Genomic DNA, 27169 nt, shown 5'->3' with positions numbered 1-27169 from the left:
TGCTCTACCGTCCTGCTTACCCTACTCCACTACTTTCTTGGAAGTCAGTGTCCATATTTTTTATCAGGGCTTCTTGGCTAACTACCCACATGGTTGACTTTTAGTCTCCAGCCCCTCTTTAGAGGGTAGAGCAGATGCTGCATGGCCCAGAATCCCCATCACAAATTACATTATTTGACTGTCCAGTGTACAAGGTCCCCCAGTAAACAAATATGCTTTTCTTAGAGACCACCTACTAAAAGACCAGGGCAAGACTAGACCTCTCTTTGGGTAAGGTTAAATTCTTTACTACATGACATAGAACATACTCTGTGATTTTTACTCTTTTAAATTTATTAAGATTTGTTTTATGACCCAGAATATGGACTGTTTTGGAGAATGTTCCTTGTGCAGTGGAAAAAGTATGTACTCTTTCTGTTGTTGGGTGGAATGTTCCATAAAAATCTATTACATCCTCTTTGATGGTGTTCTAGTTTGCTAGCTGCTGGAATGCAATTATACCAGAAACAGAATGGCTTTTAGAAAGGGGAATTTATAAAGTTGAAAATTTATAATTCTAAAGCTGTGAAAAATGTCCAAATTAAAGCAAGGATATAAAAATGTCCAATCTAAGGCATTCAGAGAAAGATACCTTGGTTCGAGAAAGCTGATGATGTTCAGGGTTTCTCTCTTAACTAAGAAAGCACATGGGCAACATGGCAATGTCTGCTGGATTTCTCTCCAGGCTTCTTGTTTCATGAAGTTCCCCTGGGGGCGTTTTCCTTTTTCACCTCCAAAGGTCTCTGGCTGCTTGGGATGTCATGGTTCTCATGGCTCTGAAGCTTTTTCCAAAATGTTTCCTTTTTTAAAGGATTCCGGTAAATGTCTGAAGGCCCTCCTGGAATGGATGGAGTCACATATCCCTCTAATCAAAGGTTAATAAATACCCAAAACTGGGCACGCCACATCTCTGTGGAGATAATCTAATCAAGTTCCCAGCTGACAGTGCTGAATAGGGATTAAAAAGAATGGCACCTCCACAAGATGAATCAGGATTAAAACATGGCTTTTTCAGGGTATATAATCCATTCAAACCAGCATAAATGGTGTCATTCAGTTCTTTACAATCCTTGCTGATTTTCTGTCTAGTAATTCCATTAATTGCTGAGAGCAGGGTGTTTAGGTCCCCAGGTATAATTGTAGTTTGTCTATTTTTCCTTTAACTGTATCAGTTTATGTTTCATGCGTTTTAATGTTCTGTGGTTTGGTAAATACACAGTTAGCATTACTATACATTTTTAATAGTTTGATCCTTTTATCATTACTTTGTGTCCCTCATTGTCCTTATTAGTTTTCTTTTCTCTAAGGTCTACTTTATCTGATATTAACATAACTACGTCTGTTTTCTTTTTATTATTGTTTGCATGACATACATATTTTTCCATTCTTTTACTTTTAACCTACTTATGTCATTATCTGTGAAATGGATTTCTCATGCTCACAATGCAGTTCAAATCTTGTTTTATTCACTCTGTCAATGTCTATCTTTTAATTGGTGTATTCAGACCATTTATATTAAAGTAATCCATATAATTAGGGTTTCAGCCTGTCATTTTATTGTTTTTTTATGTTTCCTCTGTTGTTCATTCTTCTGTTTTTTTTCTTGCCTTCCTGTGAGTTAATTAAATATTCTTAGAATTCCATTTTGATTTATTTAAAATGTTTTAAAATATTTTTCTCTGTATGTTTTTCTTAGTGGTTGTTCTAGGTATTACCATATACATGTGAATATATCACAGCCTGCTAGTGTCTACATTTTATAACCTTGAGTGAAATGTAAAAACTTTATATTCATTTAAGTCCTTTTACCATCTCCATTTTTTTCTTTTTTACTTTTTATTTTGAAATACTTTAAAACTTACAAGACAGTGTGACAAGAACAATATAAAGCTGGGGGGCCCCCCCACCTTTATGTAGGTTGATTGCATCATGCTCCTTGAATGTTTAAAACTGCCATGTATATTTCCTTACAGCATGTCAATATTCACTTATGTATCCTGCCTTAAGTCCAGCTACCAAGTTTAAGAAATTTAATATTGATAGGAATCTGACAGTATCACAGATTGCATTTAATTGTCATTGTCTTTAATTGTTCTTTCTTTTTTTTTTTAATTTGTGGGAACATATATACACCATAAACTTTCCCATCTCAACCATTTCTAAGCATGCCATTCATTGGAATTAATTTCATTCACAATATTGCAGTACCTCCACCACCTACTATTACTGAAACTTTTCCATCTCCACAAACAGAAACCCTACACCATTATGCATTAACTCCCTGTTCCTCCTACCCACCATCCCTGACAACATGTACTTCACTTTCTGTCTCTAAGAGTGTGTATATTCTCTGTTGTTTTTTTTATCATAGGGTTTAAATTGAACATCCTAAATCTCTAACCATCTTGTTTGCTTTGATTCACAAACTATGTTCTATAGCCCCAATTTTATGTTGTTCTTGCACAGATTACATGTTTATATGTTATGAGTCCAAAACCACTCATTTATCATTACATTTTATGTCTTAATCCCTGCTTCATTTTTGAAAAACAGTTTTGTTGGATATAGAACTCTTGGTTGGCAGATATTTATTTCACACTTTAAATATGTCTTCCCACTGCTTTCTTGCTTCCATAGTTTCCAATGAGAAATCTGCATTTAATCCCATTGAGGTACCTTTGTATGTAGCACTCTTATGGCTTTCAGAATTTTCTCTTTATCTTTGGCATTCAGTAGTCTGAATGGCATGGTATGAGTCCATTTGGATTTATCCTGTTTGGAGTTCATTGAGTATTTTGGATCAGTATATTCTTGTCTTTTGCTAAATTTGAGAGTTTTTTCCAGACATTATTTCTTTGAATATTCTCTCTGCCTCTTTCTTTCTTCTCATTCTGGGACTCCTGTAGTGCATATATTGATACACATGATGGTATCCCACAGCTTCCTCAGTTTCTGTTCACTTTTTTTCATTCTTATTTCTGCCTCTCAAACTGGATGATTACAATGGTCTTCTCTTCAGGTCCACTGATTATTTCTTCTGCTAATTCCAATCTGCTGTTGAACCCCTCTAGGGATTTTTAAATTTTTTCTTACCATGATCTTTAGCTCTGTTTGGTTCCTTTCATAAATTCCATCTATCTATTGATATTGTTTTCCTTATTTTTTAAATTCTTTGTCCATATTTTTCTTTAGCTCGTAACATAATTAGGACCTTTTTTGGTGGGGGGGGGGAACGGGGAGGGGCAGGCCCCAGGAATCAAACCTGGGTCTCTGGCATGGCAGGCAAGAACTCTGCCACCGAGCTACACTTGCACTGCCCAGTTAGGACCGTTTTTAAAAGGTCTTTGCCCAGGCCTGATCTTCCTCATTGATAGTTTCTAAGATTTTATTATTTTCCTTTGGCTGTGCTGTCACAACCTGTTTCTTTATATATTTTATAATCTTTTGTTGAAACCTGGGGATTTTGATATTTTAATGTGTTATCATTGGAATGTAGGTTCTGAGGCATCTCTTCCTTAAGCTTGTATCAAACTGTTATGACTGGAATTTTCCATCTTTAGCATTTAAAGTTACAAAGATTAATTAACAATGCCTTCGTATACTTGGGATGGACAACAAATAATTTCTTGTACCTCAGTAATATTAAAAAAACTTCTAAAGAAAGATATTTTTATTATTACAAACATAAACATGTTCTAAGAATTTAACTCTAAGAGGGTCACTAGGTAAATAGCAATGATTGACATTTAAATCAAGTGAATATAAACTACTCTCTTGTCTGTACTAAAGAATGTGTCAATTTTTATTTTGTTCTTTCTCCCTACCCCAAATCAAATGGGTTTCCTATATTACCATTAATATTATCCTGATTTTTTTTTCTTTTTTTTTTTTTAATTTTTTTTATTAATCCAAAAAAAGAAAAGAAATTAACACAACATTTAGAAATCATTCCATTCTACACATGCACTCAGTAATTCTTAGTATCATCACATAGATGTATGATCATCATTTCTTAGTACATTTGCATCGATTTAGGAAAAGAACTAGCAAAACAGCAGAAAAAGATATAGAATGTTAATATAGAGAAGAGAATTAAAATAATAATAATATATATATATATAAAGGAAAAAGAAAAAAAAACAAAAGCAAAAGATACAAACAAACAAACAAACAAAAAACCATATTTCAGGTGCAGCTTCATTCAGTGTTCCAACCTAATTACATTACACTTAGGTATTATTGTGCTGTCCATTTTTGAGTTTTTGTATCTAGTCCTGTTGCACAGTCTATATCCCTTCAGCTCCAATTACCCATTATCTTACCCTGTTTCTAACTCCTGCTGGTCTCTGTTACCAATGATATATTCCAAGCTGATTCTCGAATGTCGGTTCACATCAGTGGGACCTTACAGTATTTGTCCTTTAGTTTTGGGCTAGACTCACTCAGCATAATGTTCTCTAGGTCCATCCATGTTATTACATGCTTCATAAGTTTAGTCTGTCTTAAAGCTGTATAATATTCCATCGTAGGTATACGCCACAGTTTGTTTAGCCACTCGTCTGTTGATGAACATTTTGGCTGTTTCCATCTCTTTGCAATTGTAGATAATGCTGCTATAAACACTGGTGTGCAAATGTCCGTCTGTGTCTTTGCCCTTAAGTCCTTTGAGTAGATACCTAGCAGTGGTATTGCTGGGTCGTAATCCATTCTGCCATTCTATGTCTTTTGATTGGGAAATTCAGTCCATTAACTTTTAGTATTATTACTGTTTGGATAATATTTTCCTCTACCATTTTGGCTTTTGTATTATATACATCATATCTGATTTCCTTCTTTCTACACTTTACTCCATACCTCTCTCTTCTGTCTTTTCGTATCTGACTCTAGTGCTCCCTTTAGTATTTCTTGCAGAGCCGGTCTCTTGGTCACAAAGTCTCTCAGTGACTTTTTGTCTATAAATGTTTTAATTTCTCCTTCATTTTTGAAGGACAATTTTGCTGGATATAGGAGTCTTGGTTGGCAGTTTTTCTCTTTTAGTAATTTAAATATATCATCCCACTGTCTTCTAGCTTCCATGGTTTCTGCTGAGAAATCTACACATAGTCTTATTGGGTTTCCCTTGTATGTGACAGATTGTTTTTCTCTTGCTGCTTTCAAGATCCTCTCTTTCTCTTTGACCTCTGACATTCTAACTAGTAAGTGTCTTGGAGAACGCCTATTTGGGTCTATTCTCTTTGGGGTGCGCTGCACTTCTTGGATCTGTATATTTAGGTCTTTCATAAGAGTTGGGAAATTTTCAGTGATAATTTCTTCCATTAGTTTTTCTCCTCCTTTTCCCTTCTCTTCTCCTTCTGGGACACCCACAACACGTATATTTGTGCGCTTCATATTGTCATTCAGTTCCCTGATCCCCTGCTCAAGTTTTTCCATTCTTTTCCCTATAGTTTCTGTTTCTTTTTGGAATTCAGATGTTCCATCCTCCAGTTCACTAATTGTAGCTTCTGTCTCTTTAGATCTACCATTGTAGGTATCCATTGTTTTTTCCATTTTTTCTTCTTTGTCCTTCACCACCATAAGTTCTGTGATTTGTTTTTTCAGATTTTCTATTTCTTCTTTTTGTTCAGCCCATGTCTTCTTCATGTCCTCCCTCAATTTATTGATTTGGTTTTTGAAGAGTTTTTCCATTTCTGTTTGTATATTCAGCATTAGTTGTCTCAGCTCCTGTATCTCATTTGAACTATTGGTTTGTTCCTTTGACTGGGCCATATCTTCAATTTTCCGAGCGTCATCCATTATTTTCTGCTGGTGTCTGGGCATTTGATCAGATTTCCCTGGGTGTGGGACCCGGCTGGTTGAAAGGTTTTTCTGTGTAATCTCTGGGCTCTGTTTTTCTTTTCCTGCCCAGTAGGTGGCGCTCGTGGCACTCGTCTGTCTGCACGGCAGTCGGCCCGGGAAACCACGCGTGGAGGCGGGGGTCGCTGGCCGCCGCGGCTTGGGAGAGTGCCGGTCCTAATTGCCCAGCTGGCCCGAAACGCCAGGTGTGACGGGAGGGCCCCGCTATCCAACGTTCCCAGTCAGACCGGGGAGCCACGTGCGTGGAGGGGACCCCAGTCGCCAGCCGCCCCAGCGGGAAAACGCGCGCCCCTCGGGTATCTCACCGCAGCAGATTCTCCCTGCCCGTTCAGCTGTTCCAGAATGGGGTACGCTGTCTTTTTGGTCTCTGTCGTGACTCCGGGAGCTGTTTCGTATTGTTTCTGTTTCTTTAGTTGCTTTTCTGGAGGAGGAACTAAGACCTGCGCGTCTTACTAAGCCGCCATCTTCTCCGGAAGTCTTATCCTGATTTTTTAATCTTTATTCCATCATAGGTTTCATTCCTTTTTTTTCTTATATTTATTTTTTTTAACTTTTTTTGTATTGTATAGTGTAACAATTATACAAAGCAAAGAAATAAAAAAGCAAGTTTTCAAAACACTCTTCAACAACTGGTCACAGGACAGATCCCAGAGTTTGTCATGGGCTACCATACGATCCTCTCATATTTTTCCTTCTATCTGTTCCAGAATATAGGAGGCTAGAGAGCTTAAATACTTTTTTGTCATTACAATCAACTTTTTTCCCTTCTTTTTTGTGAACAATAACATATATATCTAAAAGCTATAAATTTCAAAGCACAGCACCACAATTAGTTGCAGAACATATTTCAGACCTTGACATGGGTTACAATTTCACAATTTTAGGTTTTTACTTCTAACTGCTCTAAAATACTGGAGACTAAAAGAGATATCAATTTAATGATTCAGCATTCATATTCTTTTGTCAAGTCCTATCTTCTATGTATAATTCCACCATCACCTTTGATCTTTCAAATACCTCTTATTGGGGTTGTTTGGGCTATGGCAATTCATTGGGATTAATTTCATTCACAATATTGCATAGATTTTTGATATTGGAAGGGTCTGTCACTAATGTGGGGTACGGAGATGGAACTATCTAATGCTCTGGAGAGGCTGGGCTAGGTTTCAGGACTTATCTGGACCAAGGACCCATCTGGAGGTTGTAGGTTTCTGGAAAGTTACTCTAGTGCCTGGAACTCTTGGGGAATATTGTATATTGCCCTAGGTGTTCTTTAGGGTTGGCTGGAATGGTCCTGGTTGCAGATTGGCAGGTTATGATAGGTAGCAATGTCTAACTGAAGCTTGCATAAGAGCAACCTCCAGAGTAGCCTCTTGACTATTTGAACTCTCTCTGCCACTGATACTTTACTAATTACACTTCTTTCCCCACTTTTGGTCAGGATTTAATTGTTGATCCCGTGGTGCCAGGTCTGAATTCATCCCTGGGAGTCCTCTCCCACGTCTCCAGGGAGACTTTCACCCCTGGATGTCATGTCCCATGTAGGGGAGAGGGCAATGATTTCACTTGCAGAGTTGGGCTTAGAGAGACTGAGGCCACATCTGAGCAACAACAGAGGTCCTCCAGAAGTAACTCTTAGGCATGCCTATAGGTAGTCTAAGCTTCTACACTACCTACATAAGTTTCACAAGGGTAAGCCATCGAGGGCATGGACTATTGATTTGGGTATCCCTAAAGTTTGACCCAATATCAGGGGATTTCCTGATGGTAAGGTTTAATAGTTCCATATTCTTTCTCCTCTTCCTTAGGGGACTTTGCCAATACTTTTTGGTTATCTGAGTAATATACTCTAGGATGTTTCCAGGCATTACAATAATGTATACAGGATTAAAGGACCTCTTTCTTATTCTGTGCTTCCTGTGTTTCAGTTGTTCAAATGGCTATACAGATAGGTTGAATTAGATTATTAACTACAAAAAATTTCAGTTCCGGATCAAATAAACCTCCAAGTAATCTATTAATATTTTCTTTGTATTTAGAAAGCTTCCTTTAGGCCTTCTTAAATGGCAAGTCTTAAATTCTCTTAGTTTTCTCTCATCTGAGAATATCTTTATTTCTTCTTCATTCCTTAAGGATAGTTTCTCTGGATATAGAATTTGGAGTTGACAGTTCCTTTCTTTCAGCAATTGAAAATGTTGGGTCCCTTCCTTTTGGCCTCCATGGTATCAGATGAGAAATCTGCAGTCATTTGACTGGTATTTCTTTTCTTTCTGGCTCTCTTAAGATTTTTTTCTTTGTTTTTGGTTGTCAAAGTTTAATTATGATGTGTGTTTGTATGGATTTCTTTGCATTTATCAGGGGTTTCCTCAGCCTCTTGCATCTAGATTTATATTTTGTACCAAATTTGGAAAATTTTCAACCATTGTTTCTTCAAATAATTTTTCAGCTTCACGGTCTTTCTCATGTCCTTCTGGCACTCTGATGGATGAAAGTTGAATCTTTTGTAATTATAAATAGTATTTCTCTGTGTTTTCAGACTACGTGAACTTTATTGAGCTAAGTTTACTGAAATTATCCCCTGTCATCTCCATGCCACTTTTGAGACCATTTGGTGTGTCTTTTATTTATTAAATTTTTCATTTCATTTGCGTTTTTTTGGTAAGTTTTAAATTTTTTCCTCTGAGATAGTCTATATTTTCATTTGTTTAAAGAGAATTTGTGATTGATTGTAGAAGCATATTTGCAAAGACTGCTTTAAAGTCCCTTTTCATATAATTCCAACATCTGCTTCATCTCAGTAGTTGTGTCAGTTGATTGTGTTTTCTCCTTCAGAATTTAGTTTTTCTGACTTTTGATAGAAGCAATTTTCAATTATACCTTGGTCATTTTAAATTGTATTTTAGGAGAGTCTTGATCCTATTTAAATCTTCTATTTTAGCAGGTAGTTGCCTTGTTAGGTTTAGTGTGTAGGTATGGCCTACTTTTTTTTTCTGCATAAATTTTTTAAAATTTTTTTATTAATTTTAAATTTAAAAATATGACAAAAAAGAAACCCAAACATTCTTAATATATAATCATTTCATTCTACATATATAATCAGTAATTCACAATATCATCACATGGTTGCTTATTCATCATCTTGATCATTTCTTAGAACATTTGTATCAATTCAGAAAAAGAAATAAAAGATAACATAAAAAGAAATAAAATGAAAACAGAAAAAAAAATTATACATACCATACCCCTTACCCCTCCCTTTCATTGATCACTAGCATTTCAAACTAAATTTATTTTAACATTTGTTCCCCTTATTATTTAATTTTATTCCATATATTCTACTCATGTGTTGACAAGGCAGATAAAAGGAGCATCAGACACAAGGTTTTCACAATCACACAGTCACACTGTGAAAGCTATATCATAATACAATTATCATCAAGAAACATGGCTACTGGAACACAACTCTACATTTTCAGGCAGTTCCCTCCAGCCACTCCATTACATCTTGAATAACAAGGTAATATCTGCTTAATGCATAAGAATAACCTCCAGGATAGCCTCTCGACTCTGTTTGGAATCTCTCAGCTGTTGACAGTTTGTCTCCTTTCACTCTTCCCCCTTTTGGTCGAGAAGGTTTTCTCAATCCCTTGATGCTGAGTCTCAGCTCACTCTAGGGTTTTGCTCAATCCCTTCATGCTGAGTCTCCGCTCATTCTAGGATTTCTGTCCCACATTGCCAGGAAGGTCCACACTCCTGGGAGTCACGTCCCACATAGACAGGGGGAGGGTGGTGAGTTTGCTTGTTGTGTTGGCTGGAGAGAGAGGCCACATCTGAGCAACAAAAGAGACTCTCTTGGGGGTGACTCTTAGGCCTAAATTTAAGTAGGCTTGATATGGCCTACTTTTATAGACTTTGATTCTACTGACTGTTTTGTTTTCAGAGTTTGTAATGCCATTGTAGTCTGCTTGATACCTCTGGTGTTCCTTTAACTCTCTTTTTTTTTATTAATTAAAAAAAATTAACAAAACATTTAGAAATCATTCCATTCTACATGTACAATCAGTAATTCTTAATATCATCACATAGTTGCATATTCATCATTTCTTAGTACATTTGCATCGATTTAGAAAAAGAAATAAAAAGACAACAGAATAAGAATTAAAACGATAATAGAGAGAAAAAAAAACCTGTACCTCACATGCAGCTTCATTCAATGTTTTAACATAATTGCATTACAATTAGGTAGTATTGTGCTGTCCATTTCTGAATTCTTATATCCAGTCCTGTTGCACAGTCTGTATCCCTTCAGCTCCAATTTCCCCTTCTCTTTTTTTTTTTTAATTAACGGAAAAAAAGAAATTAACCCAACATTTAGAAATCATACCATTCTACATATGCAATCAGTAATTCTTAATATCATCACATAGATGCATGATCATCGTTTCTTAATACCTTTGCATCGGTTTAGAAGAACTAGCAACACAACCGAAAAAGATATAGAATGTTAATATAGAGAAAAAAATAAAAGTAATAATAGTAAAAACAAAACAAAACAAAAACCTATAGCTCAGATGCAGCTTCATTCAGTGTTTTAACATCATTACTTTACAATTAGGTATTATTGTGCTGTCCATTTTTGAGTTTTTTATCTAGTCCTGTTGCACAGTCTGTATCCCTTCAGCTCCAATTGCCCATTATCTTACCCTGTTTCTACCTCCTGCTGGACTCTGTTACCACTGACATATTCCAAATTTATTCTCGAATGTCCGTTCACATCAGTGGGACCATACAGTATTTGTCCTTTAGTTTTTGGCTAGACTCACTCAGCATAATGTTCTCTAGGTCAATCCATGTTATTACATGCTTCATAAGTTTATCCTGTCTTAAAGCTGCATAATATTCCATCGTATGTATATACCACAGTTTGTTTAGCCACTCTTCTGTTGATGGAGATTTTGGCTGTTTCCATCTCTTTGCAATTGTAAATAACGCTGCTATAAACATTGGTGTGCAAATGTCCGTTTGTGTCTTTGCCCTTAAGTCCTTTGAGTATATTCCCAACAATGGTATTGCTGGGTCGTATGGCAATTCTATATTCAGCTTTTTGAGGAACCGCCAAACTGCCTTCCACAGTGGTTGCACCCTTTGACATTCCCACCAACAGTGGATAAGTGTGCCTCTTTCTCCGCATCCTCTCCAGCACTTGTCATTTTCTGTTTTGTTGATAATGGCCATTCTGGTGGGTGTGAGATGATATCTCATTGTGGTTTTGATTTGCATTTCTCTAATGGCCAGGGACATTGAGCATCTCTTCATGTGCCTTTTGGCCATTTGTATTTCCTCTTCTGATAGGTGTCTGTTCAAGTCTTTTTCCCATTTTGTGATTGGGTTGGCTGTCTTTTTGTTGTTGAGTTGAACAATCTCTTTATAAATTCTGGATACTAGTCCTTTATCTGATATGTCATTTCCAAATATTGTCTCCCATTGTGTAGGCTGTCTTTCTACTTTCTTGATGAAGTTCTTTTTTTTTTTTTTTATTAATTAAAGAAAGAATTAACAAAACAATTAGAAATCATTCCAATCTACATGTACAATCAGTAATTCTTAATAACATCACATAGTTGCATATTCATCATTTCTTAGTACATTTGCATCGATTTAGAAAAAGAAATAAAAAGACAACAGAATAAGAATTAAAACAATAATAGAAAGAAAAAAAACAAAAACAAAAAACCTATACCTCACATGCAGCTTCATTCAGTGTTTTAACATAATTGCATTACAATTGGGTAGTATTGTGCTGTCCATTTCTGAGTTTTTATATCCAGTCCCGTTGTACAGTCTGTATCCCTTCATCTCCAATTATCCCTTCTCTTTTTTCTTTTTTTTTTTAATTAACGGAAAAAAAGAAATTAACCCAACATTTAGAGATCATACCATTCTACACATGCAATCATTAATTCTTAACATCATCACATAGATGCATGATCATCATTTCTTAGTACATTTGCATTGGTTTAGAAGAACTAGCAACATAACCAAAAAAGATATAGAATGTTAATATAGAGAAAAAAATAAAAGTAATAATAGTAAAATCAAAACAAAACAAAACAAAACAAAACAAAAACCTATAGCTCAGATGCAGCTTCATTCAGTGTTTTAGCATGATTACTTTACAATTAGGTATTATTGTGCTGTCCATTTTTGAGTTTTTGTATCTAGTCCTGTTGCACAGTCTGTATCCCTTCAGCTTCAATTACCCATTGTCTTACCCTGTTTCTAACTCCTGCTGAACTCTGTTACCAATGACATATTTCAAGTTTATTCTCGAATGACCGTTCACATCAGTGGGACCATACAGTATTTGTCCTTTAGTTTTTGGCTGGATTCACTCAGCATAATATTCTCTAGGTCCATCCATGTTATTACATGGTTCATAAGTTTATCTTGTCTTAAAGCTGCATAATATTCCATCGTATGTATATACCACAGTTTGTTTAGCCACTCTTCTGTTGATGGAGATTTTGGCTGTTTCCATCTCTTTGCAATTGTAAATAATGCTGCTATAAACATTGGTGTGCAAATGTCCGTTTGTGTCTTTGCCCTTAAGTCCTTTGAGTAGATACCTAGCAATGGTATTGCTGGGTCGTATGGCAATTCTATATTCAGCTTTTTGAGGAACCGCCAAACTGCCTTCCACAGTGGTTGCACCCTTTGACATTCCCACCAACAGTGGATAAGTGTGCCTCTTTCTCCGCATCCTCTCCAGCACTTGTCATTTTCTGTTTTGTTGATAATGGCCATTCTGGTGGGTGTGAGATGATATCTCATTGTGGTTTTGATTTGCATTTCTCTAATGGCCAGGGACATTGAGCATCTCTTCATGTGCCTTTTGGCCATTTGTATTTCCTCTTCTGATAGGTGTCTGTTCAAGTCTTTTTCCCATTTTGTGATTGGGTTGGCTGTCTTTTTGTTGTTGAGATGAACAATCTCTTTATAAATTCTGGATACTAGTCCTTTATCTGATATGTCATTTCCAAATATTGTCTCCCATTGTGTAGGCTGTCTTTCTACTTTCTTGATGAAGTTCTTTGATGCACAAAAGTGTTTAATTTTGAGGAGCTCCCATTTATTTATTTTCTTCTTCAGTGTTCTTGCTTTAGGTTTAAGGTCCATAAAACCGCCTCCAGTTGTAAGATTCATAAGATATCTCCCAACATTTTCCTCTAACTGTTTTATGGTCTTAGACCTAATGTTTAGATCTTAGATCCATTTTGAGTTAACTTTTGTATAGGGTGTGAGACATGGGTCTTCTTTCATTCTTTTGCATATGGATATCCAGTTCTCTAGGCACCATTTATTGAAGAGGCTGTTCTGTCCCAGGTGAGTTGGCTTGACTGCCTTATCAAAGATCAAATGTCCATAGATGAGAGGGTCTATATCTGAGCACTCTATTTGATTCCATTGGTCGATATATCTATCTTTATGCCAATACCATGCTGTTTTAACCACTGTGGCTTCATAATATGCCTTAAAGTCAGGCAGCGCGAGACCTCCAGCTTCGTTTTTTTTCCTCAAGATGTTTTAAGCAATTCGGGGCACCCTGCCCTTCCAGATAAATTTGCTTATTGGTTTTTCTATTTCTGAAAAATAAGATGTTGGTATTTTGATTGGTATTGCATTGAATCTGTAAGTCAATTTAGGTAGGATTGACATCTTAACTATATTTAGTCTTCCAATCCATGAACACGGTATGCCCTTCCATCTATTTAGGTCTTCTGTGATTTCTTTTAGCAGTTTTTTGTAGTTTTCTTTATATAGGTTTTTTGTCTCTTTAGTTAAATTTATTCCTAGGTATTTTATTCTTTTAGTTGCAATTGTAAATGGGATTCGTTTCTTGATTTCCCCCTCAGCTTGTTCATTACTAGTGTATAGATATGCTACAGATTTTTGAATGTTGATCTTGTAACCTGCTACTTTGCTGTACTCATTTATTAGCTCTAGTAGTTTTGTTGTGGATTTTTCCGGGTTTTCGACATATAGTATCATATCGTCTGCAAACAGTGATAGTTTTACTTCTTCCTTTCCAATTTTGATGCCTTGTATTTCTTTTTCTTGTCTAATTGCTCTGGCTAGAACGTCCAACACAATGTTGAATAATAGTGGTGATAGTGGACATCCTTGTCTTGTTCCTGATCTTAGGGGGAAAGTTTTCAATTTTTCCCCATTGAGGATATTAGCTGTGGGTTTTTCATATATTCCCTCTATCATTTTAAGGAAGTTCCCTTGTACTCCTATCCTTTGAAGTGTTTTCAACAGGAAAGGATGTTGAATCTTGTCAAATGCCTTCTCTGCATCAATTGAGATGATCATGTGATTTTTCTGCTTTGATTTGTTGATATGGTGTATTACATTAATTGATTTTCTTATGTTGAACCATCCTTGCATACCTGGGATGAATCCTACTTGGTCATGATGTATAATTCTTTTAATGTGTTGTTGGATACGATTTGCTAGAATTTTATTGAGGATTTTTGCATCTATATTCATTAGAGAGATTGGTCTGTAGTTTTCTTTTTTTGTAATATCTTTTCCTGGTTTTGGTATGAGGGTGATGTTGGCTTCATAGAATGAATTAGGTAGCTTTCCCTCCACTTCGATTTTTTTGAAGAGTTTGAGGAGAGTTGGTATTAATTCTTTCTGGAATGTTTGGTAGAATTCACATGTGAAGCCATCTGGTCCTGGACTTTTCTTTTTAGGAAGCTTTTGAATGACTAATTCAATTTCTTTACTTGTGATTGGTTTGTTGAGGTCATCTATGTCTTCTTGAGTCAAAGTTGGTTGTTCATGTCTTTCCAGGAACCTGTCCATTTCCTCTAAATTGTTGTATTTATTAGCGTAAAGTTGTTCATAGTATCCTGTTATTACCTCCTTTATTTCTGTGAGGTCAGTAGTTATGTCTCCTCTTCCATTTCTGATCTTATTTATTTGCATCCTCTCTCTTCTTCTTTTTGTCAATCTTGCTAAGAGCCCATCAATCTTATTGATTTTCTCATAGAACCAACTTCTGGTCTTATTGATTTTCTCTATTGTTTTCATGTTTTCAATTTCATTTATTTCTGCTCTGATCTTTGTTATTTCTTTCCTTTTGCTTGCTTTGGGATTAGTTTGCTGTTCTTTCTCAAGTTCTTCCAAGTGAACAGTTAATTCCTACATTTTTGCCTTTTCTTCTTTTCTGATATAGGCATTTAAGGCAATAAATTTCCCTCTTAGCACTGCCTTTGCTGCATCCCATAAGTTTTGATATGTTGTGTTTTCATTTTCATTTGCCTCGAGGTATTTACTAATTTCTCTTGCAATTTCTTCTTTGACCCACTCGTTGTTTAAGAGTGTGTTGTTGAGCCTCCACGTATTTGTGAATTTTCTGGCACTCCGCCTATTGTTGATTTCCAACTTCATTCCTTTATGATCCGAGAAAGTGTTGTCTATGATTTCAATCTTTTTAAATTTGGTAAGCCTTGCTTTGTGACCCAGCATATGGTCTATCTTTGAGAATGATCCATGAGCACTTGAGAAAAAGGTGTATCCTGCTGTTGTGGGATGTAATGTCCTATAAATGTCTGTTAAGTCTAGCTCATTTATAGTAATATTCAGATTCTCTATTTCTTTATTGATCCTCTGTCTAGATGTTCTGTCCATTGATGAGAGTGGGGAATTGAAGTCTCCAACTATTATGGTATTTGTGTCTATTTCCCTTTTCAGTGTTTGCAGTGTATTCCTCACGTATTTTGGGGCATTCTGGTTCGGTGCATAAATATTTATGATTGTTATGTCTTCTTGTTTAATTGTTCCTTTTATTAGTATATAGTGTCCTTCCTTGTCTCTTTTAACTGTTTTACATTTGAAGTCTAATTTGTTGGATATTAGTATAGCCACTCCTGCTATTTTCTGGTTGTTATTTGCATGAAATATCTTTTCTCAACCTTTCACTTTCAACCTATGTTTATCTTTGGGTCTAAGATGTGTTTCCTGTAGACAGCATATAGAAGGATCCTGTTTTTTAATCCATTCTGCCAGTCTATGTCTTTTGATTGGGGGATTCAGTCCATTAACATTTAGTGTTATTACTGTTTGGATAATATTTTCCTCTACCATTTTGCCTTTTGTATTATCTATATCATATCTGACTTTCCTTCTTTCTACACTCTTCTCCATACCTCTCTCTTCTGTCTTTTCGTTTCTGACTCTAGTGCTCCCTTTAGTATTTCTTGCATAGCTGGTCTCTTGGTCACAAATTCTCTCAGTGACTTTTTGCCTGAGAATGTTTTAATTTCTCCCTCATTTTTGAAGGACAATTTTGCTGGATATAGGAGTCTTGGTTGGCAGTTTTTCTCTTTTAGTAATTTAAATATATCATCCCACTGTCTTCTAGCCTCCATGGTTTCTGTTGAGAAATCTACACATAGTCTTATTGGGTTTCCCTTGTATGTGATGGATTGTTTTTCTCTTGCTGCTTTCAAGATCCTCTCTTTCTCTTTGACCTCTGACATTCTAACTAGTAAGTGTCTTGGAGAATGCCTATTTGGGTCTAATCTCTTTGGGGTGCGCTGCACTTCTTGGATCTGTAATTTCAGGTCTTTCATAAGAGTTGGGAAATTTTCAGTGATAATTTCTTCCATTAGTTTTTCTCCTCCTTTTCCCTTCTCTTCTCCTTCTGGGACACCCACAACATGTATATTTGTGCGGTTCATATTGTCCTTGAGTTCCCTGATACCCTGTTCAAATTTTTCCATTCTTTTCCCGATAGTTTCTGTTTGTTTTTGGAATTCAGATGTTCCATCCTCCAAATCACTAATTCTATCTTCTGTCTCTTTGAATCTATCATTGTAGGTATCCATTGTTTTTTCCATCTTTTTTACTTTGTCCTTCACTTCCATAAGTTCTGTGATTTGTTTTTTCAGTTTTTCTATTTCTTCTTTATGTTCAGCCCATGTCTTCTTCATGTCCTCCCTCAATTTATCGACTTCGTTTTTGAAGAGGTTTTCCATTTCTGTTCGTATATTCAGCATTAGTTGTCTCAGCTCCTGTATCTCATTTGAACTATTGGTTTGTTCCTTTGACTGGGCCATATTTTCAATTTTTTGAGCGTGATCCATTATCTTCTGCTGGCGTCTGCACATTTAGACAGATTTCCCTGGGTGTTGGATCCAAAAGTTTGGAAGATTTTTCTGTGAAATCTCTGGGTTCTGTTTTTCTTATCCTGCCCAGTAGGTGGCACTCGTGACACACGTTTGTCTGCGGGTCCCACCAGTAAATGGTGCTGTGGGTCCTTTAACTTTGGAAAAGTCTCGCCATCCGGGAGTTTCACTAGCCGAAGCGGCTTGGAAGAGTGCTAGCCAGCCCGGGGTCCGAACGCGGGGAGGGTCGCTGGCCGCCGCAGCCCAGGAAAGCGCCCGTCCGAATTTCCTAGTCGGCCCGGGGTGCCAAGCGTGGCGGGAGGGCGCCAGCCGCAGCAGCCCGCCCGGGAGAGTGCACCGTTCCCGGGGAGTCACGGGTTTGGAATGGCACCCCCGTCACTGTTCTCCACGGCCTGGGGATTTCCGATCCAATTCTCTCAGTTGGTCCGGGGGGCCGCGCGTGGTGTGGGCGCCAACCGCCGCGGTTTGAGGGGACCGCCTGTCCAATTCTCCCAGCCGGCCCGGGGAGGGGGAATGGAGTGACTCCGGCCGCTTGCCGCCCCACCCGGTGAAGCCCGCGCCCCTCGGCGATCTCACCAGAGCAGGTTCTCTCAGCCAGCCAGCCATTCCAGGATGGGGTACGCTGTCTTTTTTATCTCTGTCGTGGCTTTGGGAGCTGTTCTGTATCGTTTCTACTCCCCTAGTAGCTGTTCTGGAGGAGAAACTAAGATCCGCGTGTCTTACTAAGCCGCCATCTTCTCCGGAAGTCGTCCTTTAACTCTTGCTCTAAACCCGCTTGAGTTATCTGAAAGAGCAGAAGACACATCCTTGTTCCACCTATGTGGCTGGCCAATGCAAGGCTCTGCTGTTACTGCTCCTTTGGGTGGATTGGTCTTCCTGCCAATGCCCCTGTGAAATTGGAGCTGGGAAAACCAGAGACTTCTTCCTGTTGCTGCTGCTGCTGGCTGATCAAAATGCTGTTGGCGTCCAGATTGTGGAGCAAGGGTTAGGGCTCCCACTAGGTGTTTTTTTTTTGGACTTCCTTATTCCTCGTGCATTGGTCAGGGAGATCAGGCTTTTCTTGCTTCTGTTGTTTTTTTCTTTTTCTCTTCTAGGTGTTTGCATATCCCTCTTGGCCCTTCTGGGTTGCCAGCCTCTTCAGTGCCCAGTCTGGGAGTATTTCGGAGATAAAAAGAAAACTCAGGGAATTCACCATATGGTCATTCTTCAAGTCAAGAGGACCCTAACCAGTCTACCTTCTTCCTTCCAGTTTTGAGCATTCTTCAATTGTTGTCTAGTAGATAATTTCCCGGATTTTTAGTTGTATTTAGAGGGGAGGAGCAGGGAAACATGAGTTTATGCCATCTTTGTGAGTGGGATTTAAAATGGTCATTTTAAAAGTGAACTAAGGTTTTAGTCTGCAAGCTGCTGGAATGTGATATACCACACCTGGAATGGCTCTTTAAAAGGGGAATTTATTTAATAAGTTACAAGTTTTTACAGTTCTAAGCCTATGAAAATGTCCAAACTAAGGCATCTAGGGAAAGACACCTTAAATCAAGAAAGGCTGTTGGGTCTGGAACAGCTCTGTCAGCTGGAAGTCACATAGCTATAACATCTGCTGGCCTTTTGCTCTTGGGCTCCATTGCTTTCAGCCTCTGTACCTATGGAGGTTCCTCACTTTACTTCTCCAAAGTTGGCTTTCATTTCTTGGCTTCCCTTGGTTTTCTCCAGGTTCTGGATTGCTTAACATCTCACAGCAACATCTGCTGGGCTCTAAGCATCTCCAAACATCCGTGTTTCTGTTCTCTTTTTCAGCTCTGAAGTTTCTGTTGACTCTCTCTGTTGGCTCTGTTGTTTCTATCATTTATGTCATTTTTTACTCTCTCCAAAATTTTTCTTCTTTTTAAGGATTCCAGTAAACTAATCAAGACCCGCCTGGAATGGGTGGAGTCACATCTCCCTCTAATCAAAGGTCACACCCACAATTGGGCGTGTCACATCTCTGCAGAGATAATCTAATCAAAAGATTACCACCACAGTATTGGATCAGGATTAAAAGAAACAGCTGCCTCCACAAGATTGAATGAGGATTAAAACATGGCTTTTCTGAGGTACATAACATTTTCAAGCCAGCACACTTACAAAATGCATTTTCTATGATTTCCTTTGAGTTTCTTTAAAGAAGACAAAGATTATAATGATGATGGAAATGCAGAATACAACATTTTTATGTCCTGCTTGCCACTGGTCTTTTTATCTTTTCTTGTCCATACTAAATATGATAGTTTTTTTTTCCTGAAGCAATTGCCATTATTTAGTCTTTGCAAAGAAGTTCGCTTAGTTTTTTATAAAAACCACCCAGTTTCCACATGCCTCTCATCTACCAGTATAAACAGGCCTGGGGACAAACACACTGTATTTCTAGTAGGTGCAAAACTTGGCAGGCCAAACAGCACAAAATGCACCTATAGCTCAGTAGCTGATTTGCTGTATCCTGTCAGAATATTTCCCAGAGGAAATGGAGTATTTCATTTAATCTGAGGAGCCTATCTCTCTGTTAAGATCTAGTGTATTGCCAATACTGTATTAAGCTACCTGTATACTTCCAGGTGTCACCATTATCTTGAATTTTGTTACAATCATGCCCTTTTTAAAATAGTTTATGATACATGTATATGCTCTTAAATAGTATTGAGTTTTGCTTGTTTTTGAATTTTATAAAAATATTAGGAATGCATCTGTGATTGATTGTTCATATGATGTGATTTCTGATAATTTGCCCATATAGTTTTATACCTAAGTTCATTTTCACATTTGTATAATACTCTATTCTATATTTGTTCTGTTGTTATAAGTTGGGTTGTTTGTAGTTTTTCCTAGTGTAGACATTGGTGCTATGAATCCTTGCATCTGTCTCCTGATACATATAATACAAGGTTTTCTTTAGTGTATTTACTAGAATCGAAATTCCTGGGTAGTAGAATATGTACATCTTCAACTTTATATTTTACCAAATTATTTTCCTCAATGGTGATAATATGTATCGCAGCTAGCAGTGCACAGTAATTCTGCTTGTTCACCATTCATAACAGTGTGCAATATTCTTAGATATTTTAAATTTTACCAATCTGATGAGTATGAAATGGTATCTCAGTATTTGTTCATTTGCATTCCCTTGATTCCTAATGAGTTTGAACATCTTTTCCTATAGTTCTTTAACATGGTGTTTCCTCTTCTGTGAAATTCTTGTTCAAATCTTTTGCCCATTTTTCTATCAGGTTGTTTATCTCTTCTCTGGTTAGCATGTTTATGTCTTGTTTAAGAATCCATTTCTACCTCAAGTTTTAAAATATATATGTTTATCTTATTTTTTTCTATAAGCCTCATAATCTTGCCTCTAAATTTTAAATCTTCAATTCATTTCGGGTTTGTGTTTTGTGTATTTATGGTGCATGATAGGAATCCAAGGTAATGATATTCAACTGCTATATATTAAATAATTTATTCTTTCCTCACTGATCTGCAGTGCTTCGTATGTGAGTCTGTTTCTGGTTTTTTTTATTCCATAAGTTAAGTCCTATGTGAATACCACACTATCTTAATTTCTAAGGCTTTACTGTAAGTTTTGATATCTGGTAGGGGAACTTCCTGAACCTTGTTTTTCAGGAGCATCTTGGCTGTTCCTGGACATTTGCTCTTCATATTTTTATTTTTGCATCAGTTTTTCAAGTTTCTCGAACAATCTAGTTAAAATATGATTTGACTTGCATTGAATCTCATTGACCTCCAGTTCTCCCTGTTCTCTTACTTGATTCCAGCCATCCTAGTTTCCTTGCTGTTCTTCTAACAAACCAGTAAAGCTCTCATTTTAGGGATTTGCTACTTTCTGTTCCTGAATTGCTCTTCTACCAGATAGCCATGATTTGCTGTCTTGTACAGTATTTTTTCTCAAATATCACATTTCCAGTGAGCATTTTCTGACTACGCAATTTGTAATTATCATCCCATCTCCATCATTTAGAACTTTACATCCCTTTTCCTTTTATTATATTTTTCTATAGCATTTTTCACCTTCTGACCTACTGTACATTTTACTAATTTATTTATTAGAAGTCATCCCACTAGAATGTAACTCTATGAGGGTATGGATTTTTGTTTGTATTAATGTCCCCTTTCTCATTTCTAATTATGCTTATTTGTATCTTCTGAATTTTCCAACAACAATGTGTTTTGATTTAAATTTGAAATTTACAGAAGGTACGAGAATAGTAAAGAACTCCATATACTCTTCATCCAGTTTTGCTCATTGTTAATATTCACCACATTTGCTTTGTTATTCCATCTTTTTATTCCAAAAAGTATATTCATATTTTTTCCTAAATCATTTGAGAGTTAGTTGCAGATATTATGCCCCTTTATTCTAAATAGTTAAGCTTATATTTCCTAAGTATGAGGAATTCTGTCATATTTCATAAATTTAGGAATTTTACATGACCCATAATTATTCTAATATATTGTCTATATTCATATTTAACTAATTGTCCCAATATTTTCCTTTTTTTGCAATTTTTCACCTGAGGCTCAACATTATATTTCTCTTTACTTTCATTTAATATAACAGTTCCCTAGGCTTCCTTTGGATTTCATGACCTTAGTATGTTTGAAGAATACTGCCAAGTTGTTTTATGGAATGTTTTTCAGTTTGGGTATGTTTAATGGTTCTTCCTGATTAGATCTAGCTTATACATTTTTGGCAGGAATACTGCATTAGTATCTTTTTCAGTACATCACTTCAGGAGGTACATGATGCTATTCTGTCCCACTATTGGTGATATTATCTTTCATCGCTTGCTTAGGGTGATGTTTGCCAGGTTTCTCCACTGTAATTTTTTTTTTTTGTAATTAATAATCTGTGTGGGTATACTGTGTTTTCCTAGAACAGTCTTTTCAAGATTCCTCTCTCTTTTATACTTGTTTCTTTTTTGTCTATTTCCCTCCCTGATGTTTTCTTCATTCTACTGTTTTGAAGTTTCTGGGTTGCTGGTAATGTTCTATTTCTTGATCAAGTGGCTTCAGAGATGTCTTCACTTAGTGAAAAAGTCATCTCTAAGTGATGTGGAAAAGTGTGTATGTGTGTGTATATACAGTTATGATGTATAAGTGTTTTAGTGGTTTTAAAGAATGTCTGAAAATTCTTTGACAGCTTTCCCATAAAAAAATAGAGTCTAACTGTCCTCCCCTTAAATGAGCCAGCTTTAGTGACTTGCTTCTAACAAATAGAGTACAGCAAAATTAACACTGCATGGTCTCCTGTCGCTAGGTCCTAAAATAGCTACAGCTTCTACCTGGCATGCATACTCTCTCTCCCTCTCATTCCCTCTTCCCCCCACTTTCTCCCGCTCTCTCTCCACATGCCTTTGGCATCTTGAACCGCCATGTCAAAAGGCACCTATTACCTTTAAACACTAGGCTAGAGAGACCATATAAAGATAGAGACCCCAAGGCATCCCAGCTGCTCTAGTCTCCAACCATTTAAATCTTCTCAGGCCTGGTGCCAGACCTATAAGTAAGGAAGGTGTTGAAATTACTCCAGCTGAGCCACTATCTGCCTAAATTGGAACTAAGTGAGGAGTGCTTAACTGAGCTCAGTTAATCTCCAGATCTGAAAGATAATAATACTAGCTATGTTTTTGTTGTTGTGTTTTAAATGTTTCTATTGTAAAATATATACAAAGCAAAGAAAAAAAGCAATAATTTTCAAAGCACATTTCAACAACTAGTTACAGAACAGATCACAGAGTTTGTCATGGGCTTCCATTTTACCATCTCAGATTTTTCCTTCTAGCTGCTCCAAAACACTGGAGGCTAGAAGGAATATTAATATAGTGATTCAGCAGCCATATTAATTTGTTAAATCCCATTTTCTCTGTTATACCTTCTCCTTCTCCTTTAATCCTTCTCCCAATCAGTAGGAATATTTGGGCAATGCCTGTTCTGACTTTTTCATGTTGAGAAGGGGTGTCCACAGTTTAAAGGATAGGGGAATGGAATTAATTGATAATTTTGGACAGGCTCATCCCTCTGAGTTTCAGGATTTATCTGACCTAGAAACCCTCCAGGAATGATATGTTCCAGGAAAGCAAACCTAGTGCATGAAACATTTATAGAGTTGCAGTTTGAGCCCTAGGTGTTCTTAAGAGTAAACAGGAGTGATGTTGGTTGAGGTTTAGCAAACTGTGGCAGTTAGCACTACCTAATTGAAGCTTGCATAAGAGTAGCCTCCAGAATAGCCTCTTGTCTCTATTTGATGTCTCTTTTAATTAGAAATCAACAATTCAGTGAATATACAAAAGGCAAGAGTAGACATCTGGGGACAACTAGCAGTTTTTGTCCCATGAAACTTTGATCTGGTAGAGAGTGTTAAACATTGCCTCATAGATCTGATACAGTTGATTTTATTCCAAGACTAAATCTAGAATATTCTGATTCAGTTCATCTAGGATGTTTCCAAACACCCATAATAGCAATAAATTCCCAAGGTGGATTCTGAGGTAGATCAAAATTTTAGAACCATTGAATTGACTTATTTCACTAATTAACTCCTTCATTTTCATTCACTCATTTCTCTGTGTTCTCTTTACCCTTCTTTAAATGCCATTTTATTGAGATATAGTCACACTCTTCTTACCCTTTTAAAATTTCAAAAGCGTTATAGTATTTAACAGCTCTCCAAGCCTTTCAGTTCATATGTGAATTATTTTCAGTTATCTCTTGTTTCTACACTTATTTTCTTTCTCTTGAAACACAAGCCCAGCTATTAAAATTTTTTTCTTATTTTTCAGATTTGGTTTCCAGGTATGAGCCCAAGAAGTTATCTCCAAAAAGGGACATTTATGGAACAGAATCATCCCAATGGACTATCATGGAACAATATAAAAGCTGTAGTCCTGAGTGGTCTGTTTTCAGAGACCTTTGGGAATGCAGAAGTCAGTTTGAAGAACAAAGGGAGAGCTATATAAGACAATTTATGACTAGTCATGCAAACATGTCCATGTTGAGCTAGCATACTTTTCTCACTCAGGAATTTTACAGTAGAGAGAAAATCTCTGAATGTAAAGAATGTAGGAAAAAACTTCAGTTACCATCTATTCTTTAGTCACCACAAAAGAAGCCATTCTAAAAAAAAAGTTTCTGAATGTAAAGAATGCATAGAAATTATTACATCATACCTTATTAAACAAGAAAGAATTCAAAATAGTGACAAATGCAGTGATTGTAAGGAGTGTTGGAAGACCTTTATTCATTGCTCACATCTGAGCGTTCATAATGGTGAAAAACACTATGAATGTAAAGAACGTGAAAAGTTCTTTAATTATGGCTCAGAACTTACTCTACATCACAGAATTCATACTGATGAGAAACCCTATGAATGTAAGGAGTGTGGAAAGGCCTTTAGACAACGTTCACAACTTATTCAACATCAGAGACTGCATACTTGTGAGAAACCCTATGAATGTAAGCTGTGTGGGAAAGCTTTTATTCGTGGCTTTCAACTTACCGAGCATCTGAGACTCCATACTGGTGAAAAACCCTATGAATGTCAGGAATGTGGGAAGACTTTTCGACATCGCTCACACCTTACCATACCTCAGAGAATTCATACTGGTGAGAAACCCTATGAATGTAGGGAATGTGGTAAAGCCTTTAGCTATCACTCAAGTTTCTCTCATCATCATAAAATTCATTCTGGCAAGAAACCATATGAATATAACAAATGTGGGAAGGCCTTTTGTGATGGTTTGCAACTTACCTTACATCAGAGGATTCATACTGGTGAGAAACCCTATGACTGTAAGGAATGTGGGAAAAGTTTTAGACAATGTTCACACCTCAAAAGACATCAGAGAATTCATACTGGTGAGAAACCTCATGGATGTATAATATGTGGTAAAGCCTTTAGACTTCATTCACACGTTATTCAACATCAGAGAACTCATACTGGTGAGAAACCCTATGAATGTAATGAATGTGGGAAGCCCTTCAGCTATCGCTCAAGCTTCTTACACCATCAGAGAATTCATTCTGGGAAAAAACTTTATAAATGTGGGAAGACTTTTAGTCATGGCTCACAACTTAATCTACATCCAACACTTCATACTGATGAGAAGCCAGTAAAATTTCCTCATCTCTGCCCATCACAGTCTAGTGTCATGAAATTATTTGGGGGAGTTATGTTTTTTCATTAAGGAAAAATTTAATTAAGTACTAAGTTTTAGTGGTATTGATTTATTTCACTAATCCTTGAAAAATTTTTTTCAAGTGGGAAAATGATAAAGTGATTAAGTCATAACGTTAGATCTGATGTCAATGCTGTTTCTGAGTTGTTGTAATAAGCAACATTGGAAATTATTGTAAAACTGTATAACATTTTTTTACTGAAACCTGTGAGGTTTTTGTAAACCTAAATAATAGTCAGTGTCTTCCCCTCCCATAAATCCATGAGTTAACCACTATGAGTCTGTTGTTCCTTTCTTTATGCTTAAAGAAAAACATTGCATATATGAAGTGTTTGCTGCCTGTGTATGGAGGTTTTAACCTCTTTAATGATATATTTTATTGTATTTTGCCTTTTTAACCTAATTTTCTTGGGCATTTTGAGGTTAATACATATGCATCTAATTAATTCTTTTTGTTTTTTGTTTGTAAATAATTTTTTAATGCTTCAGAATATTCTCTAGTCTGGGATATATGTCAGCATTTTGAGCCATTCCCTAATGTAGTCATTCATGTTGCTTCTACTTTTTTTTCACCAGAGACTATCTTGCAGTAAAAATCCTTACATTGTCATTCTTTTATTTCTGTTGGACAGGTTCCCAACGGAGTGAGATTTGTGACTTTAAGAGTATAGGCAAACCTTGTTTTATTGAGCTTTGCACATACTCCTTTTTTAAAAAATAAAATTTAAGATTTTGTGGTAATCCTGTGTCAATCATGTCTATCAGCATTTTTCCCACAGCCTTTGCTCACTTCACGTCACCATGTCACATTTTGATAATTTTTGCAATATTTCATGCTTTTTAATTGTTATTATATCTGTTATGCTGGTCCGTGATCAGAGGCCTTTGATGTTACTATTGTAACAGGAGAACTAGAATTAGAAATGAAGTCTGAAAATGTGCTGAATTGCTGCAATCTCATGAAAAATCTTGAACAAATGAGGAGTGGCTTCTTATAGATGAGCAAAGAAAGTGTTTTCTTGAGATGAAATCTACTCCTGGTGAAGATGCTGTGAACATTATTGAAATTACAATAAAGGATTTGGAATATTACATCAATTTAATTGAGAAAATAGTAGCAGGTTTTGAAAGGATTGTCTCCAAATTTGAAAGAAGTTCTACTGTGGGTAAAATGATATGAAATAGCATCACATGCTACAGAGAAGTCTTTCATGAAAGGAAGAGTCAATTGATGCAGCAAACTTCATCATTGTCTTATTTTAAGAAATTGCTTGCAGCCACCCCAACCTTCAGCAATTGATCCCCTGAACAGTCAGCAGCCATCAACATTGAGGCAAAACCCTCCAGTAGCAAAAAGACTAGCTTGCTGAAGGCTCACTTAATGGTTAGCATTTTTAGCAATAAAGTATATTTTAAAGTATGTATATTTATGAAGACATTGCTACTGCACACTTTATAGACTGCAGTGTAGTGTAAACATAACTTTTATATACACTGGGAAACAAATTTATATGACTTATTTTTTTGTGTGATACTTGCTTTATTGTGATCTGGAACCAAACCCACAAAATTTTTCAGGTATGCTTGTATCTGAATAGTGTTTGTGTGTCTGTGTGTCTATAGTAATTTTTTTTCAATTCTTATTTAAGTATTTTTATCTAAGAAAACATATAAGACAATTAGAACCCCTAAAAATGGATATCTTAATTAGCTTATCCATAGGCACAATTAAATAAAATATCTACATAATCATTGTAAAGCCTGTGTTGAAACAATGTTTCATAAACCAATTTAAAATAAGCAAAGAAAATTTACAGATATGAGTTTCCTAAATTCTAAATATTAAACACTATCTTCAGT

The 27169-nt window shown here is 36.4% G+C and overlaps 1 protein-coding gene across 1 annotated transcript in view; it reads left to right on the top strand.

The window, feature by feature from the left end:
* LOC143660061 (uncharacterized) overlaps positions 1-26867 on the top strand; it is a 57876-nt gene extending 31009 nt beyond the window's left edge. The window contains 2 exon segments of the mRNA XM_077133457.1: positions 23915-24198; positions 24200-26867. Coding sequence (XP_076989572.1) covers positions 23915-24198; positions 24200-25318 — 1403 coding nt within the window. The 3' untranslated portion in view covers positions 25319-26867.
* The last annotated feature ends 302 nt before the right edge of the window (positions 26868-27169 follow it).

Source organism: Tamandua tetradactyla, chromosome 16 (assembly GCF_023851605.1).
Source record: "Tamandua tetradactyla isolate mTamTet1 chromosome 16, mTamTet1.pri, whole genome shotgun sequence".
Taxonomy (NCBI): Eukaryota; Metazoa; Chordata; class Mammalia; order Pilosa; family Myrmecophagidae; genus Tamandua; species Tamandua tetradactyla.
The sequence above is the reverse complement of the archived record's forward strand: the minus strand, read 5'-3'. Positions and strand labels throughout refer to the sequence as shown.